At 39.9% G+C, this 20,124-nt stretch overlaps 1 protein-coding gene across 4 annotated transcripts in view; it reads right to left on the bottom strand.

The window, feature by feature from the left end:
- Positions 1 to 20,124, bottom strand: part of RNF144B (ring finger protein 144B) — a 192,802-nt gene that overhangs the window by 4,422 nt on the left and 168,256 nt on the right. For all 4 annotated transcript variants that reach the window (XM_073005684.1, XM_007973589.3, XM_007973587.3 and 1 more), the window contains exons 5-7: positions 7,133 to 7,337; positions 4,750 to 4,894; positions 1,031 to 1,120 (exon numbers count right to left, since the gene is read on the bottom strand). In XM_073005684.1, the coding sequence (XP_072861785.1) occupies positions 1,031 to 1,120; positions 4,750 to 4,894; positions 7,133 to 7,337 (440 nt within the window). The remainder of the gene's footprint in view (positions 1 to 1,030; positions 1,121 to 4,749; positions 4,895 to 7,132; positions 7,338 to 20,124) is intronic.

Below are 20,124 nucleotides of genomic sequence, written 5' to 3'. Positions count from 1 at the left end.
TCTGAATTGGAGAGAAGCCAGAGAGATACAAAGGACCACATCAAGGATGGAAACCATCCAAATGCGAACTCAAGCTGTTGCAAGCTCAGGATAGTCATGAATTATCAGTCTTGGCGCTCTCTCTACCTGAATTTCCTCAACTAGCTCCTGGGGATGTTAATGATTACTAGGATATTAGCACTGGCTCCCTCCAAAGGAACACGGCCTTTAATAAATATAAAACACTATTAAAAATAAACCATGACTCCTTTTGAACCTGCCACATAAACACACAATGGCATGTACAGAGGGATCTAAGCCCCAGGCAGGGCTCACAGGGTTTCAGAGCACTGCCTGATATGGTTTGGCTGTGTCCCCACCCAAATCTCATCCTGAATTGCAATAATCCCCATGTGTCAAGGGCAGGGCCAGGTGGAGATAACTGAATCATGGGGGTGGTTTCCGCCATACTGTTCTTGTGGTAGTGAACAAGTTTCATGAGACGTGATGGTTTTATAAATGGGAGTTCCCCTGCACAAGCTCTCTCACCTGCCGCCATTTACGATGTGACTTTGCTCCTCCTCTGCCTTCTGCCATGACTGTGAGGCCTCCCCAGCCATGTGGAATTGTGAGTCCATTAAACCCCTTTCCTTAATAACTAGCTTAGTCTCAGGTATGTCTTTATTAGTAGTGTGAGAACAGACTAATACACTGCCTTTGAAAGGTAATATGCCTTAAAGGGCTTTAGGAAAGTCATTCCACTGTTTCTCAAGAGGAAAGAATATCTGCCTGCATTCTGCATGTCACTGTTGATTGCCTGGCAGCTCTGGTGCCCCTGCTCCTCCACTTGTCCTTAAGGAGACCGTGCTCATGAATTAACTTTAGGTAGTTACCCCATTACTTTTCCCTAGTCCTGCCCTGGCACTCTCCAGAAGCTCCCAGGCTGAGATGGGACCTCCCAGGAGAGAACAGTGCAGGGAAGAGGAAGAGGGGGGCTCTTTAAGCCATCACGGTTTTGGTTTACGTCATGCTCCCTGTAAGGTCAGGGTACCTGTGTTCGGTTCCACATCACTGATGCTCTTGAGTGGCCAAGTTTATTCCTGCATGGCCCTTTGTCATAATGTCTGAGGAAAATGTCATTCTGAAAAATAAAAAGAATGGTTTCAGTAAATACGCAGTATTTGGTTTCAGTAAATACGCAGTTTTAAATTGAGAAATGAATACAAACCACATCAGATCACCAAATGGAAGGCAAAGTTTTTCTCTGGTGATATCAGTGACTCCCTCTAGAATTCCAAGCCCATAATCTTTATCTTGGTAGTTTTGTAAATCACCAAGTGAAAACAGATCATAATCAATAAGAATCTCAATTAATTTTAAGAAAGAAAAAAAAAAAGAGTAGTAACGACCTGACTACTTATCTTAGCAAGGCAGCCCTGGCAGAGGTCCAGTGGAATGGGAAGACCAGGAACAAGGTAGCTGAAAGGCTGGCGTGGCAAACCAGGAGAGAGAGCACGCCAGTGACTGAGGACGGATGGAGAAGAGGAAGTTACAGTCCTAAGATACTAAGAAAGTAACTAGAGAGAAACAAGGAGAAGCAATCACAGAGAAGGGAAAGTGGTTGGGTTGAAAGAAGGCAGTGGCTTTATTGAGAGAAGTGACAACACAGAGATGGAGTTTGTTGGGAAGGTAAGTTTGGACATGTTGAACTTGAGAGATGGTTGAGACATCCAAGCAGGGCTGTTCAAAAAGGCAGTTCATCACATAGAACTACACTGAAAAAAAAAAATAATAAAAGCTTGACCCTCAGCAGAGAAACTAGCTCAGGGTCCAAATTAGGTGTAGATAATCTATCTAATAGTCTGTTCATTAGACAAATGGAGAAAGGGGTCTCAATTGGGCATCAGTGTACGCGGGACAGAAGAAACCATAGAAGAGACTGAGATTAACTAGGAAGCGGGCTAAACTGAGAAGCAAAGAGGCTGCTGAACACAGGCATTTAAGACTGGGTCAAGGAAGAAGCTAGAAAGGGAACTGGGATATGACCAGAAAGGTAGAAGAGAAACCAACAGAGGTGGTATCACTGAAATGGATGTGGTCAAGATGTTAAATGCAGCAGAGAATCTAGGTACACTAAGAACAAGTATTATTGGATTCTGCCAGTAAGAAATCACTCAAAATCTGGGAAAGGGGTACAGTCGGGGTATGACTACATGGCCATCCGTGCACATTGCAGTGTTTGGAAGGTAAGTAATTTCAGTAGCAAGAGGTGATTAGGCTTTTTTTGAAGCTTGGCTTCTAAAGGAAAGATAAATAGAGGGGTAGTAAGGAAAAGATGCAGGCTTTAAGAAAAACGTTTACTTGTGTTTAAATGTGACACAGTCGAATGCATGGATATGCTGAGAGAGTGTAGAGTGGAAATTGAAACCACAGGAGAGGAAAGAGATAACTGAATAGCTCAAGTCTCTAAGGCTATGGACAGGAATAGAATTCTAAAGCAGACAATTAAGCATAACTCATCCTCTGAAACTACAGGGGTGAGAATCAAGGCAGGAACAAGCTCAACTCCAACAACACTCAAAATTCCTGTTTTGTGTCGGTCTCAGGCCTGGATTTTAGACAGTCACCCCTGTCCTGGCCCCAGGCTCTTACACTTTTCTATAAACAGAGATCCACACCATCATCTGATGTAGAACTCCACTTGCGTAGAGAAAAACATCATTACCAACAATCCAATGCCCCTGGCTAAAACTAAAATTGAGATCTTAGAAAACAGTCACCAGAAAAAAGATGCTTCAACATTTGGAGTATGTGTATTCAGCCATTTAACATCTGCACCATTTCATCTCCAGAACCAGAACAGCACAAGAGACAGAACAGCATGTTCTTTGCAACACCATCCCCCAAACACATTCCAGCCAAAGGATGGAGATCTGGTGCACATAATTGTTCCCTTACACTCTGGCCTCCTAAAGAGAACCTCATGGGCTCGGCCTCCTTGTGGATATGAACCCAATTAATATTCTGGTGAAACCTGAAGGAAAGCAAAAAAAAAAAAAACTGTTTTTCACTTGTAATGCATGTGTAATGTACAGTCAGTAAAATCCTCATCCAGAATATCACTCATTTAGGTGCGTGCTAGATCTTAAATATCAAACAAAATTGTAACTCAAGGGCCTATGACAAATCAATTTCTAAATGGAAAATATGTCTTCCAACCTGAGCTGCTGAACTTCTAGAGTCTAAAATGTCCATTTTCTTCCCCCCAGTTCATACCTCTTCTTAAATCACTAAGATGGAGGTTATTATTATTATTCATACATGTCATCTTAAACAACATATCGAGTTTTCAGTTAAAAATCAAGCAGGTGGTGGCCAGCAGACATTACATGCTAACTGCACACTCACTACTCACTAAGCTTGTCTGAACTAAAGCACTACACAAATCACTTGTTGGATTAAAGCAAATCAAGCAATCAAAACAAAGAGCTGAGAAAAGAATAGCAACTCAATGGTAACTGAGGGCTTACACTGATATGGACATATTTTAGAGGTCCAAATTGCCAAAACAGAGTGTTATCTACAAACAACTTATACTACCCCAAACTTTAAAAGACCAGAAGTGAAGTAAGACCTACTCACTAACCCTATGCACTGCATTTTTAACTCTGAAGTTACCATCAGCCTTGGCACAGGGCTGAATAAAACTGCACCTGTATGTGAGAAGACTTGATTCATAAATGGTGAGAAAAAATTAAGCCAAGCCCCTTGATCTGGGAAGGGAACACTGTCAAAACAGTAGTGATAATGCTGCATGCCCATGAACAAAAGAAGAGAGAGAGAGAGAGAGAGCGCATGAAGGAGAGAAGAGAGAGAGAGAGAGAGAGAGAGAGAGAGAGAGAGAGCGCGCGCATGAGGGAGAGAAGAGAATTAAGAGACACTATTGATTTGAACCATTTTTCTTTAAATTCAAAAAGAAGAAAAAAACCTAGTAGTGGTAAGCAGAATAACTACCTCCCAAAGATATCATGGGCTAATCCTCAGAATCTGTGAATGTGTTACCCTATATGACAAGAGGGATTCTGCAAGTATGATTAAATTAAGAACCCTGAGATAAAGGGGATTATCCTACATTATCCTGATGGGCCCAATCTCATCACATTGGTCCTTTAGGCAGAGAACCTTTCCCAGCTGTGGTCAGAGGGAGCAATGACTAAGAAAGAAGGGAGTGAGAGATCTGATGTTGCTGGCTTTGAAGATGGAGGAAGAGGCCACAAGCTAAGGAAAGCAGACAGCCTCTAAGGCAAGAAAACAGATTCTCCCTTAGAGTCTCCAGAAAGAAATGCAGCCCAGCTGACACCTTGATTTTAATCCAGCAAGACCTATGTCAGACTTCCAAAGTGAAAAACTGTTGGATAATTTTTTGTGTGTGTGGTATTTTAAGCCATTAAGTATGTGCTAATTAGTTACAACAGCAATATAAAATGAAGACACTAATAGTCCTTCACATAATAGAGACAATGTCGAAATAGCAAGAAATGCCCCTAAAACAAAAGCTTGCCTTTAACACCAAGGTGGCATACGTAAGGTCATCAAAAAGATGTTTTTAGATATCTAAAGTAGCAGGCTTAGGAAGCCTCATTAAGAAAAATAAATTCCTTTTGCAGGACAAAAATCGCCTCAATATTTTAAAGGAAAACCTGTAGGATATCAGCTGTGGTGCAGATACAGTATACAAAAAACCATACAACAAACCTAGGTGGCACTTACGTCCAAGTTCTGGAGGCAGTACCAGCAAAATGTATGCTTGCAGTTTTTGCACATCATCTGAGCGCAGCCTTCATTGCGTTCGATATAAACCCGGCAAACTGGGCATTGCTTAATGGGGGCTTCTGCATCTGTCCCAAAGAGGGCTCTAGAAACAAAATGGATGAGAAATGGTCATCAGTTGAATTCCCAGGGCTCCTGATGGTTAGATAATGAACTCATAGTTATCCATGCTTAATTCACTTCCAAAAGACAGGGTGTGGGCAAAAACATTATTAGATGTACAGGCAACTCATACAAGAAAGAATCTTTATTTTGGCTTTCTGTGAATTATATAATTACAGTTTCCACCACTGATTTAACTCACTATTTTGTCAAATTAATATTTCATTCCCTAAGCATGCATTGCCTAAATAAGAACAGCAAGGAGTTGGCTACACAGCAGAGAAACTAGGTTAGGGTCAAACTGGGCGTATATAATCTAATGGTCTGTTCATTAGACAAATGGAGAAGGGGTCTCAAATATCAACACTTTAAAATAATGTCCAATACTTTCAAAAGACCTTCTCCAAACAGACGAATAGATCAATACAGGCTCACAGCCTCAAGGGGCACAGAAAATAAGCAATAGGAATTGGAGTGGGAGAGACGGATAGGTGAGCGACAGCACCAGGTAACACTTTAGCTACTGCCCATCAAAACTACCACCCAGCACACAGACATATCCCATTCACAGAGCGTTGTTAAATCTATTACCAGATTCCGTATGAACAATAACCTCACATTGTCATAAGACAGTTATTACAGGTTGAGCATCCCTAGTCCAAAATTTGAAATCCAAAATGCTCCAAAATCTGAAACTTTTTGAGTGCCGACATGACAAAGGAAAGGAAATGCTCATTGGAGCCTTTCTGACTTCTGATATTCAGAGTAAGGATGCTCAACCAATAAACCTATCATGAAAGTATTTCAAAATCTGAAAAACCTGAGATCTGAAACACTTCTTACCCCAAGTATTTTGGATAGGGGATGCTCAACTTGTATCTTAATTCCCTTATTTTCAGATAAGGAAACAGACTCACAGAGGCTGAGTGACTTCTATGAGACACACAGATGCTAAGTGACAATGTCAGAATGCAAACCCTCCTATCCTCTGAGTTCTTTACATTGCCCTGTGATACCCGCAGAGCTTCCTGCTACGGCCACGAAAATGTAGGCAACACTGGTTTAAATCTGGCTAAGAGGGCACATGCGTGCCACGTGTATTAGCTCTTTTATTCCTCTCCATTTGTGTGTTCTGACATTCAAGCACAGCATCGTAGCCAGGTAGCATTACTATTCCTGAAGCCTGGTTCTACACATTCTGGGTGCACTGTGTGATTAAGCCAGTGGGGTTACAACACTGGTATTTTGTTCTTGCTGATACAGAACAACTATAGCCTCAAGCAAAGCAGGAATGAAACACAGAGGTCTCTCACTCTGGGCACTGCTGCTGCCATAAAAACCCTCTGTATCGTCCAAGTGCAGTGGTTTACGTCTGTAATCCCAGCACTTTGGGAGGCATAGGTGGGTGGATCACTTGAGATCAGGATTTCAAGACCAGCCTGGCCAATATGGTGAAACCCCATCTCTACTAAAAATTAGCCAGGCATGGTGGCAAGTGCCTGTAACCCCAGCTAATCGGGAGGCTGAGGCAGGAGAATCGCTTGAACCCAGGAGGTGGTGGTTGCAGTGAGCCAAGATCATGCCACTGCCCTCCAGCCTAGGCAACAGAGCAAGACTCTGTCTTAAAAACAAAACAAAACAAAACAAAAACCCCACTGTACTAAAAAGGTACAGATTTAATTGCCTCCTATCACAACAAAATCTCAACCTTTACAGAGCATAAAGTATCACGAGAGAACCCTCCTTTCTATGTGCTGAAAGAATTTAGGACCATTGTTTCTATTCCTGCATTCTTTCTAATATGACTGTCACACATCATGAGCTGGCAATTTAGTCAGCTAAGAAAATTTCTGTCTCATTTTGCAAGCAACAAGAATAATATATCCCAATACAGGCAGATACGGCATCTGAGCAAATGGCTGGGACAAGTCACGATTTCCTACTGAGAACCAGTAGACCACAGTGCCTTGCTACCTAAAGAGAAAGCAAAACTCATATAAACTTTAATTCCAGCAATATCTGGAAGATTCCTCTGGGGCGAACAACTAGAAATGCTTTTGTATTGGCAACTTACCAATTCTGAGACACTTCTCCGGGAAGTTCTGCAAGAAAACAACCAATCTCTAAACGCCATCACAACGTAATTCCTTCTACATGTAACGTATGTTGAGTTTCTAAGAAAACTAGTGAATAATCCCAAAGACAAAGTTTCCTTTCTTACCTGTGCTCTGTTGGCAGGACAACAGGCTGATTGTCTCTACAGGAGACCTCTGCATGCCAAGCATCCTTGCAACACGAGCAGAATTTCAGGTGGCAAGAAGGGCATTCCACCAGCACAGGCTGTCCTGGGTCACTCGATGCAACCGGGCACACTGTCTGACAGTCTGCAACAGGACACCATGTTCGGTAGGGGTCCAGATGAACTTCTAAAGTGTAAAGAAAGAAAATGTGATGGTCTGCCTGATTCACGTTTGAGTCTTTCTCACCTTCATTTGCCCTTTTATTTATATAATGTATTTGGAACCAGAGTCTCACTGTGTTGCCCAGGCTGGAGTGCAGTGGCACGATTTCAGCTCACTGCAACCTCCCCCGCCCGGGTTCAACCGATTCTCCTGCCTCAGCCTCCCAAATAGCTGGGACTACAGGTGCACACCACCATGCTTGGCTAATTTTTGTATTTTTAGTAAAGACGGGTTTCACCATGTTGGCCAGGCTGATCTCGAATTCCTGACCTCAAGTGATCCACCTACCTTGGCCTCCCAAAGTGCTGGGATTACAGGCATGAGCCACTGTACCTGCCCCATTTACCCTCTTTTTTAAACTGACATTTATAGAAGTGTAATACAACAAGGGTGAGGATTTCTACTCTTAGTCTTCATAATGGATCCAAACCTATCATTTACAAGGTCGCTAAGCCCTGCCACATTTCTCCAAGTAGGTACTAATGGAATAGTTCACCATTGCCTTTATGAACAGATAAAAAGTGTTCTCTGTAAACAAAATTCACAAAACTTTTAGAATATTTCCCACCTTTGAGCATGTAAAATAGGCAAAAATCCCAAATCCCTTCTACAATTATTTGGGCACTATACTGGAAGAGAATTGAACATAAAAAGTAAATTTTTAATAAGGCATTTTTCCAAAAAGACTTTGTCCTTTCAGGCACTGAGAAACAGGTAGTGAGATTTCTTCCACATTCCCAGGAAATTAAAGAACAAGGAAGAAAATAATCAAATAGTTGAGGGACCAAACAGTATTTCACGTGGCTTAGCCAAGAAGTCGGATTACCTGTCAGTTTGGATATTCTGCTCCCCCACCAATATGCAAGTTAGGAACAATGTGTAAAAGACCCACGTGTTCTAGAAACAAAAGGTAGAGACTTTCACAGACCATTATAATAGCCAGTCATAACACATTGGCTAGTTCCATATGACATGCAGGAAAGAAGGTAGAGCTGGAGAATAGACATCCATTTATTCAAGGATTTGCAAATCTTGCTTGGTATCTCTTTTTTACTCAGTAGCAGACCCCATGTTCTTTCCATATACTATGACCTTTAAGGGAACATACCATGTAAAAAAATGTTATTTGAGGGGTAGAGTACCCCTTTTTTCTCTGGACTCATGTATTTTGCAAATTTTGAACTGACAAGATTCTAGTTTTAAACCTCCTAGGGCTCATGATTTCATGATTCCTAGAAATGTACACACATGAGGCAAACAAATCCAAAGGATGGTACAAAAAGAAAATAAAGGTATTAAGTAGGAATTTAGTTTGGAAAGTTAATAATTTTACACATTCAATATCAAGGAGAAAGTCTGAAATGTTCCAGTAAACTACTGTCTCCACTGATGTCTCGCCTAGAAATGAAATAATTGGATCTATCTTGTTATAAGTTTTCATTCAAAAATTGCATCCTTAAACATATGGTCTTATCTAGGAATTCTGGAGGGTGGGGGTCAAAGAACAATGAGCCCTTCACACAAATGCAATCACAAGGAGGAAATCCTATAATTCACAGATGCTCAGACCCCAACAGAGATGGACCCTCCAAGATCCCTAAAACCTTAAGAAGTCAAGGAAACAGTGGCACACATAGGATCTAAGGTCTTGGTCTTTTATTTCTACACCATTTAATATTTTCTTCCAAACTATGACAGCCGCTTCACAAATACTAAGCCCAAAGAAATGAAGGTTAGTATGTAACTGAGAGTGAAAGACTCCCATATCAAATATCTACTTAGCATCCCTTCTAAATCAGAGGTCTTTTAAAAGTTTGATGAAAAAGAAGGAAAACGGAAAGGAAAGTTAAAACACATATTACTGTTAAAATGTATAGCATCCCTAGTGATCACCTTAAAAAGACACAAGGATGCAACTTGTTCTCGTAGCTCTAATCAATTAAAACTACTTGGTACAAGTTCTGACTTGTTTCTATCAGCTTATTATTTCAGGTATCTGGGGTGACAAAACGGAAGCACAGACAATAAATAAAGGAGCAATGATAGGTTTTGGTGAATTACTAAAAAGAAAGTAAGCAGTGCAGCTATGGTGCAGTGCAGCTATGGCACAGTCCAGTGAAAGCAAGGAAAGAGTTTGAGCCACAGAAAACAGTGACCTTCTGTATTTTTCACTATTATGACACCACATAAAGGACCATGCAAAGGAGTGTAGAAAAAGAAAAAGGGGGAAAACATTATAGTTTTCTACACAATTCCTTCATTAGAAGTCCTTATTCCTTAGGAATGGGTTACAGAGCTTAACTAAGAGCAATAGTGGAGTTACTAAGAGACAGATTTTGACTCTATCCAAAAAGGAAATTGACTACTCTAGCCAACTCTATAGAGTACCTACTCTACATCTCTCCCAATCCCCCTGAACCTTCCTTATGAAGAAGACCTATCACTATAAAATCTGGACATTCTGGAGATATTCTTTCCCACAATTCCATGAAACTAACTCTTGGGCATGTGACATGATTCTAACCAATGAGACGGAAAGGCAGGTCCACCAAGGGGCTTCTGGGATTGGATCTCCACCTTGATATGTAGGAAAGAAAGGCCATTCTGTTTGTCTGCCTTTGGACACAACTGTATGAGGTTATGATTCTTGGACCACCAAAATAATCTTGCAACTCTGAGGGAAAGCTAAGTGATTCAGAGATGCTATTAGGTTGGTGCAAAATAACTGCTGTTTTAATTAAAAACATTAAAAACATGGCAAAAACAGCAATTACTTTTGCATGAACCTAATAAATTAACCAAAACCCATGACAGCCTACCTCTGGACTTCTTATGAGTGAGGTACTAAAATGCCCTTGCTGTTTAAGTCACTTTTAGGCAGGCATTCTGTTCCTTGCAGCTGAAAGCATCTTAGCTGATGTGGCTATTTCTGGTAATAGCAAGCAAGTACCCAGTTCAAACAAGGACTATTCCTCCTGTGTGGCAGATATTTTATCAAGGAGATTAAAGCATCATGTCCAAGATGACTTTTAAAGTCTTTTCCAAACCAATGATTTTATCATTCTAAATGTGAGGCACATGGAAATGTGTATGTAAGTAGAAATTTAAAAATGCATCCATATACATTATCCTGTAGAAAACATTGTGTATAATAAAAAATTTATACACCTTTGTAAAAAGTTAACATGCTATGCCAAGCCTATAAGATTTCTATGTAAGTGAGCAAATAATATACATTCATACAGTTGAATGCCACATACCTTTTTTTTTTTTTTTTTTTTTAAAGGAAATCAATATAACAATTTGGAAAGACCTCTAGGATATATTGTTAAGTGTAAGAAAAAAAAAAAAAGTAGGCTGGGTGCAGTAGCTCATGTCTGTAATCCCAGCACTTTGGGAGGCTGAGGCGGGTGGATCACCTGAGGTCAGGAGTTCGAGACCAGCCTGGCCAACATAGTGAAACCCCATCTCTACTAAAAATACCAAAAAAAAATACAAAAATTATCCAGGTGCGGTGGTGGGTGCCTGTTATCCCAGCTACTAGGGAGGCTGAGGCAGGAGAATCATTTGAACCCGGGAGGCAGAGGTTGCAGTGAACCAAGATCGTGCCACTGTACTCCAGCCTGGGCGACAGAGCAAGACTCCATCTCAAAAAAAGAAAAAAAGTGTAAAAAAAGCAGACAGAAAGAGTATAAATGAAACATGTTTATAAAAACATGTATATATAGGCCAGGCACAGCAGCTCACTCCTGTAATCCCAGCACTCTGAGGCGCCAAGGCTGGCGTACCACGTTAGCCCAGGAATTCAAGACCAGCCTGGCCACAGTGATGAAATCTCATCTCCACAACAACAACAACAACGACAACAACAACAAAGTTGCCAGGCATGGTGGCGCACACCTGTAATCCCAGCTAAGTGGGAGGATTGCTTGAGCCTGGGAGGTGACAGGTACAGTGAGCTGAGATCATGCCACTGCACTCCAGCCTAGGTGACAGAGAGAAACCCTGTCTCAAAATAAATAAAATAAAAATATGTGTATATAGAAATATACTTTAACATTTGCAGAAGAATATTAAAAAAAATAAGTTACTCTCGAGTAAAGGCAGGGGTTAGGGGAGGAGACAAAGATTTACTTCATCACTAAATTTGAATTTTTTAAAACAAAAGTTCAAGTATCACTTTCATAATTTTTTAGAATTGGTTTTAAAAAGCTACTTTTGATCTGGCATATGCACAGATAAAGCAATTCTGGAACTAAGCTGTCCCTGGAAAATCATTTACTTTTTTATAATACTGAAACACATTCAAATTTCCCCTTTGTTTCACATTCTTCTCCGTATATACAATTCTCATCCCATGCTTTTACTTTGCCCTAAAAATTCCCTTTCTTCTTCACCAGGTCATAACCTATACTTTTTTTTTTGAAACGGAGTCTCGCTCTGTCGCCCAAGCTGGAGTGCAGTGGTGCGATCTCAGCTCACCACAAGCTCCACCTCCCAGGTTCACGCCATTCTCCTGCCTCAGCCTCCCAAGTAGCTGGGACTACAGGTGCCCACCACCACACCCGGCTAATTTTTTGTATTTTTTAGTAGAGACGGGGTTTCACTGTGTTAGCCAGGATGGTCTCGATCTCCTGACCTCGTGATCCACCCGCCTCGACCTCCCAAAGTGTTGGGATTACAGGCGTCAGTCACTGTGCCCGGCCAACCTATCCATTCTTAAGGGAACTACCTTCTATTGTGCACAGGCCTTAATTTGGGGGAGGGGCATAGAATCAGCATCTTGTTAATTGCTGCTCTCTGCTCATTTCATGGAGATGGCCTCTCTGACTGTAGGCAAGGCTGTTTCTTACACTGTTTGTGTGCTCCTACTTACCTGACACAGTGAGGGGATGCCTACCTATTGATTCAGAGCAGTAATTTCTAGGTTTTTCAAATGCATATAGATGTTTTTCTATGTCAACAATTGACTTATAATGCATATACTAATAATACCATCTTGAATTGCCTTGTATTGGAATTTTCCAATTCACTTCTAGTACTCTCATCAACAGATGTGCACAGCATATTAAAATCATTCAATATCAATCCTATTGTTGAAAGCATTTTATGATTTCTATTAGACTATAATCTCCACCCACCTCAATTAGGGTTCTCAAATCTAGAGAGTCGTCAGTTTGGTAAGACTTGGAACTTACCAAATAGCACTTAAACATTAAACCTCCTTTATGAAGTGTCACTTACAAGGGCAACAACGAAAAAAAATTTAACATTAAAGCAAATAACTATCCCTTCTAGAATTCTACTCTTAATATATAACTTTTATTTTACTTCCTATCTCAGGTAGTCTTGGATGAGCAATTCACATTCACTGGTTCTCATTCCTATCCACTCAAATCCTTCTTAAGCATCTGAAATGAACTTTTGCTCTAAACATATTAACAAACTGCTGTCTAAAAAGTACAAGTGACATCCCTCTATAGTCACATTCAGCGAATGTTTCCAAATCCATCTCTGACCCTGGACTCTTCTCGTCACTCTGTCTTCAATGTGTCAGGCTCTGCCCTCTCTTCTCTTCTCATGGTCCTTTCTCCTTTATCATCAATACTGCTTTCTTTCTCCCATCCATGGATGGTATCCAGGTCTTACTCCTAGGTTTCTTTCATGCTTACTTATGGAACTCATATCATAACTAAGCCTCAACTTCAATTAAATTTGGATTATTCCAAATGACTTCTCCAGGTATGACCTCTTGTGACTATAAGACTGAAAATTAGATACATGTCAATTATTCATTGTTTATTCAACAAAGGACTGGTTTCAGGTACTTGTTAGAGACCCTGGGCACGTGAAGATGAAAAACAGAGGCTTTCCTCTTCAGAAGCTTCACAGTATGAAAAGGGAAAGGGAAATAGATGTTTAAAACAAATACAATGTCAAAAAAAAAAAAAAAGAGAGAAACCAAGCAATGCAAATAAATGACAGTGCATCCCATGAGATAACAAAAATGAAAGTATCAACAACTATTGATGAGCATCTCTTAGGGGAAGAGGAAAGAAATATTTAATAGTTACATACGGAAAGTTTCTTACGATTTTTTTTATCCAAATATCCAAATGTAGTTTTCCCTTTAATCAACACTAAAAACAGGGGGTAAAACTAGTCCTTCCTAATCATAAAACAAAGCAGGAAACACATACTGAGACAAAATACAATGACATTACATTACAAAGAGATAAAGCACCATATAAACAGATCTTTTTTAAAAAAAATCCCTGAGGTAGCAACTTTGCAGGCAGCTTTTGGAAGCTGTAGAAGAGAGAACAGACTTTTTCTGGACATTAGAATTAAAATTCTGTCCTTAAAGAAAACACTGAACAAGGGCACTGGCATTCACATCCCAAAGTGGGATCTTCCCAGCTCATGAGAACCAATTGCTTCTCTTTCCAACTCCAAGTTCAGTGACATTACCTTGGTAGCTTAAAATTAGCCATGGTGGAAGTATTAATATTTCACCTTAGAAACTCAGCCGGGTGTGGTGGCTTACAACTGTAATCCCAGCACCTTTGGAGGCCAAGGTGGGTGGATCACCTGAGGTCAGGTGTTCGAGACCACCCTGGCCAACATAGTAAAACACCTTCTCTACTAAAAATTACAAAATTAGCCAGGCGTGGTGGCACACACCTGTAATCCCAGCCACTCGGGAGGCCAAGGCAGAAGAATTGCTTGAATCCAGGAGGCAGAGATGGCAGTGAGCTGAAATATTGCCACTGCACTCCAGCCTGCACAACAGAGCAAGACTCCGTCTAAAACAACAACAACAACAAACAACAACAACAACAAAAAACCCGGCAAGCACTACAATCAGAGTTGTTCCCCTCATCCCGCCAAAGACTGTTGACCAACACCTCATTAAATACAGACCATGGAAGTAATGAATTGGAAGTAAACATACCAATATATTACTATAAAACCTGCACCCGGCACCGACAAGTCTGGGAAAGTCAAGTGCAGAATTTGCCCAGCACGAAAAGAGGAGAAACCAAAACTGGAACAGCGACAGCTGACTTATCCCTTACAGTCAAACAGCTACACACAGATCATTTACAGAAATTCATAAATGGCATTTTTGGATAAGAAAAGGGAAATTGGTAACTCTGTCTGAAGACACAAAGAATACTCATGCAATTTGTTTTTCCGTCTTTCTCTATTTTTGATTCACAGTAGGGACCTCTGAGCTCAAAGTACACGTTTTGCTCTTTTAACTGGGTAACTACTAACTTAGAATTCCTAGACAGTATTGTACAACTACAAATGTGACTATACTTAATATATTACATTCTTGAAAAATGCTAAGAAAGTAGATGTAAAATGTTTTCATCACAAAACAATGACTATATAAGATAGATAATGTACATGTTAATTTTAGTTATTTCCACAATGTGTGTGTGTGTATATATATATATATTTCAAAACACGTTGTAGACTGTAAATACCTACAATTTTATCTGTCAATTTTTAAAAATTCAGTAAATACATGAACAAACAAGATAAGCTCTTTGTTTTTAGTAAATATACATGCAATACAAATGAATAGAGCTAAAAATACTAAGGGTAAAGCAAGCTTCAACTGGTCTTTAGACAAAGGGATTTTAATTCTCTCTTTACTTTTGTATATTTCCTAGATTTATCTCTTGTCTATGTATTATTGATTTTTGTGAGATAAAAATGTTAAAACCTTTATAATTTTTAAAGATAAAAAATGCCAGAGATAAAGCCTTTGCGATGATCACGTTTGTGAGAACTGGATGACACTGAGCCAATTCTAAGTCTTGCTTTTGAGAGTTACTGACAGTTGCACATTTTTAAAAATTGCATTTAAACCTATAGGTTAGAACCATGAATAAGCAACCAATCTACAGATAGTTTTGATCTGAAAGATATCCACATTTTATCCAAATAATGCAAACGTAAATGAGATTCTCACATGTAATAAAGCACTTGAATTTTACAAAAGCAGAAAAACCCAGAATGGTTTTAGTTTTCACTGAACCCAGCTAGGGTTATCATAGAAGAAAGTGTGGTTTTACTCAATAGAGAAACCGTCTAACACAAGACTTCTTTCTTTCCTATAAAATAGAGATGTTCAAGATTGAATAGACACTGTAAATAAGACACTTAACACAGTGCCTGACACGAAGCAGGTTCTACACAAGAATTAGTGAAATTTCCCCCAGTCCTCAACCTTCATGTGTGACTTTAAACTCTTTGAAAGGGGACACACAAATCTGTATTTTTTATCATGATGCTTTTCAAACACTGGGGATTGAGATACCAGTTTAATGGGTTGTGACCAGCATAAAAATGAAATAGATTAGAAAAGAAAATAGAGTGCATCTCACACTAGTTTCATGAAACTTTTGCTGGTTCCATCTTGGGGTGTGTGTGTGTGTGTGTGTGTGCGCGCGCGCGCACGTGTGTGCTGGCTTTCAAAGAGAAATGCATTTATTATTCTGGGTCACAGTTCTATACTTCGAAAAACAGTAACTTACACAAAGTTGGTGCTCTATTAATATCTGCTGGATGATTTATGAATGGATGCAACCTGGGAGGTATTCTGTAAACTTCACATTCAATATTGCTAGGTTCACTATACTTTCTTATTATGTAAAGCTCCTCCTTTTGCTTCAAATCTGCATTACCCCTTTCCTCTTCTCACTCTCAGCTGCTGACCCTCCTTATTTCACGTAGGAAACAAGCACTTAGAAGAGAACCCATGCACAACAAATCTACTAGCCCGTCTGCATTCATGTCTGTAACCTCTCCACCTTCTTTCCTGATAGAGAAGATGACCTAAACCTACCCCCTAGTAAATCCAATCCCTCCACCTGGCACTGAAATCCATTTTCCTCACAATCTCAAGGATTTGGCTTCTGTAGTTACCTCCCCCATCCCTCTCCTGTATCATCCCTTTCTGCTGAATCATGAGTTCAAGAGAAAAACAAAACAAAACAAAACTCTTTGAAAGAGTTAATATATTCACTGCACCCATTTTTCTTCTCATAGTACCCTGAACCCTCTCCAAGCTGGTACTTCTCTGTCATTCCACTAAAACCCACTTGTCAAGATCACCAAAGACCTCTGTTATCAACTCTCAGACTATATCTCTCCTCATCTGTCAGTAGCATCTGACCCAGTGGACACTCTCCTCCTTAAACACTGTCTTCACCCAGCTTCTAGATTCATATTTCTGGCCATCCTTTGTCAGTCTCCTTTGCCAGACCACCTTTTCTTCCCCACCTCTAAAACCTATAGTGCCCCAGGGCTCAGTCCTGAGACTGCTTCTTTATCTATGTTCGGTTCTTAGATGAGCTCATCCCATGTCACAGCTTTAAACTTGACCTCTGTGTTGATGATTCCAAAGTTTATACTATTGATCCTGACTCATATAATCCAGATGTATCTCTACCAGGGAATCCTGATGGTTCCACCTTCAAAAGAGACTCTAAATCTGGGGATTTTCAATGCTTCTGCTTTCAATATATAATCTACTGTACTGTCTTGGATTCGATCACTACCACAGCCTCCTAATAAATCTCTCTGCTGCCATGTCATTCCATTACCATCCATTCTTGTGCAGCAGCCAGAGTAATCTTCTACAATGGAAATCATATCATGACATTCCCCTGATCCAAACCCTCCAGTGGCTTCCCATCACACCGGGACTTCATCTTCATAATCTGTGGGATCAGGCCCTTGACTACCACTTCCAAATTACCTCCTATGGCTCTCCCCTCTGCTCTCCTAGCTCCATCGCAAGGGCCTCCTTGCTGTTTCTCAAACAGAAATCAGGCTTGTTCTCGCCTCAGGGGCTTTGTACGTACCTTTACCTCTCCCTGAAATGATGCTCTTCCCATAAGTATTCGCATGACTTGCTCACATCAAATCAAGTCCTTTTTCATATATAACCTCGTCAAAGAGGTCTTCCACGAAAATCCTATCCAAAATAGCCTCCCCCATCTATCTCTTTCCCCTTACCCTTATTTATATAAAAGGATATATCCCCACCATCTAATATTACTTATTTATTATCTAACCTCCCACATACACACATGCACATATGCAGGATCCTTTAGGGCAGGGATTTTGTCCTGATGATCACTGTATTCCCCATCAGCTAGGACAGGATTTCTCAATAGCAGCACTATTGACATCTGGATTGGATAATTTACTGTCATGGAGATGTCCTGACATATCTGTTGAGCCAACACACACACACACACACACACACACACACACACACACACCCTAAAATAGAACCAATAAAACTTTTATGAATGGTGCATTAGATGTTTAGCAGCATCCCTGGCCTCCACCCACTAGATGCCAGTAGCTTCCCACCCAAGTCATAACAATCAAAAATGTCTTTGGACATCACCAAATGTCCCTGGGAGATACAATCACCCTTCTCTGACAATCACTGACCTAGCAAGGTGCATAGAATGATGCATTTGTGTAAATAAATAGAGTGGCATAACAGAAATATAAGACATAGTATCAGTAAATCGATTTCCCATAATAAAAAAGGTAACGATAGCATATGTAGCCAAGTTCTAGACTATTCAGCCCTACATTCAGATATTTCCAGAGAACAGCAGTAACAACCCAGAGAGATATTTGCAATAGGGCACTTTTGAAGAAGTGCTTCCCCCAAAGAAACAGGGATCCAGACATAGAAGTCTGGCCAGATTCCACTGAAAAGACGTCCGAGCACAGCATGGTACCTACACTTCAGAATGCCCTTCCGTTCAGCTCCCAGAAGAGCAGATACAAGGAAAAGCCAATGTAAGGTATACAAGTGATCTAGAGGCCAGGTTTAGTAGAAATAGAAAAAACGCAGAAGAGTCACCAGACACCAACAGCCCTGGTATCTAATGGGACTACACAGAACCCAAGCTAAAAGGAACAAACTGGTAGATACCAGTGGGAAGTCAGATTGCTATCACATGAAGAGTTGTTGTTCTTCTCCTTCTCTCCTCACACCAATGATCTGTAAGGAATTTGAGACAAAGTGGAGCCCCATAGGAGTCACAGGATATTTTTTTCAGCACTTTTTATTACTTTTATTGTAAATTCAATTCTACTTCCTGGCTTTTGGCCTAGGAAACACAGTTATAATATAGATATACAAAACGCACAATTATCCAGAAGTTGAAGGTCCAGTTGCTCCCCCTTCAAATTTCTATTCCAATGTTGGAAGAAAGTGAACTGATGCCTAGTCAACTAATTACTTCTGCATCAGCAGTGATGAAAACATCATGTAGCTTTGAGATGGGAAAAAGTTCAGAAATCTAGTAAAAGAGAAACCAGGGAACTGTAAGTCAGCCCCTAAATAATAGTGCCCTCAAAATTTTATATTACTATACATGATTTAGAAGTGATTAACTCTGACATATTTACATCAGAGATAGAGACAAATTGGAAGATGTAAACTGCAATTTACTTACAAAAAGTCGAATTGATTACTGAAGCAAAGCCCCACAGCTATTTGATCTTGAGACTCTGCATGTTCATGTAAATTATGCAACGCAAAGAAAATGCTATTTAAAACTATTTTCTACTTCTGTATTCTAACTATTACTGGGAAACAGAAACATTCTGGGAAATTAAAACTGCCATGAGACCTAAAGACCATATCTGACCTTAATGATTGCTTTCAGTTTTCAAAATCTCAGTCTAAAACCCTTGGTTTTCCCACCTGGCACCATCAGCATTACATATGCTGAGTTTGCTTTTGATTCTGTTGTACATTCTCTCTCCTAGCAGGAGTGGTTTTTCTGTCATTCTCCACCATTGTGCCAAAAAAGACATCACACGAACTTTTATTATTGTGGGAAACACCATGCACTTAATTTAATTATCAGCTGTAATAAAAAAAACTGTTTTAGTAGACTGAGATATGGGAGGTGTTTAAAAAAAAAATCAAACTGAGCAAAGTACTTAAGCATCACACAGTCTAAAAATAGGGGAAAAATCACTAAAAGAAACTACATAACTACATAGGGAGCTCTGATGGAATAAAACCTTTTATGATCGGATACAAAAGCTGGGGTGGAAGCATTTCACCAAGGAGAAATAAAAGAGTAAGGTGAAACTAGAGTTATGTCATAAATGTGAAGACACGAAATGAAAGGAGGCTTGAGGAGAATGCTGAGAACAAAAGGGCTTTCAAAGAAAGATGGAACCACAGCTTGAAGAAGCACTGGAACGGCACCTGGCATAGGATAGACACGCAATACATCAGTAAGGAAATAATGAATACAGGAGTGAAGCCAGTAAAATTAACAGACAACAACAGAAAGACAACTTCCTATTTCACTTTTTTAAATAAAGGAGAACAATAGGACACAACCCCTCTGTAAGAGTTCTTAAACTGCTATATGATAATATAAATAAATATTCAAGAACAGATACATCACCCTAGCGAGGAACAGTTATAGAAAGTCAAACAGGGTCACAAAAAAAACGAAAAGTGCTTAAGAACTCGAGATGGATCATCTTAACCCAATTTTCAAAAAAAAAAAAAACTATTTTGGAAAAGTAGACTCTGGAAACAAGAGGCAAGAAAAATTCTAGCATTAATCATCAGGCATGTACTTGGAGAACCACTGGAAAGTAAAGCAGTGGTCATTAATCCATGCCAAACTTAGCATTCCCTTTTCCTTGTTAATACTGGAAAACTGATGCAGAA

This window comes from Chlorocebus sabaeus, chromosome 17, assembly GCF_047675955.1.
Source record: "Chlorocebus sabaeus isolate Y175 chromosome 17, mChlSab1.0.hap1, whole genome shotgun sequence".
Classification (NCBI taxonomy): Eukaryota; Metazoa; Chordata; class Mammalia; order Primates; family Cercopithecidae; genus Chlorocebus; species Chlorocebus sabaeus.
The sequence above is the reverse complement of the archived record's forward strand: the minus strand, read 5'-3'. Positions and strand labels throughout refer to the sequence as shown.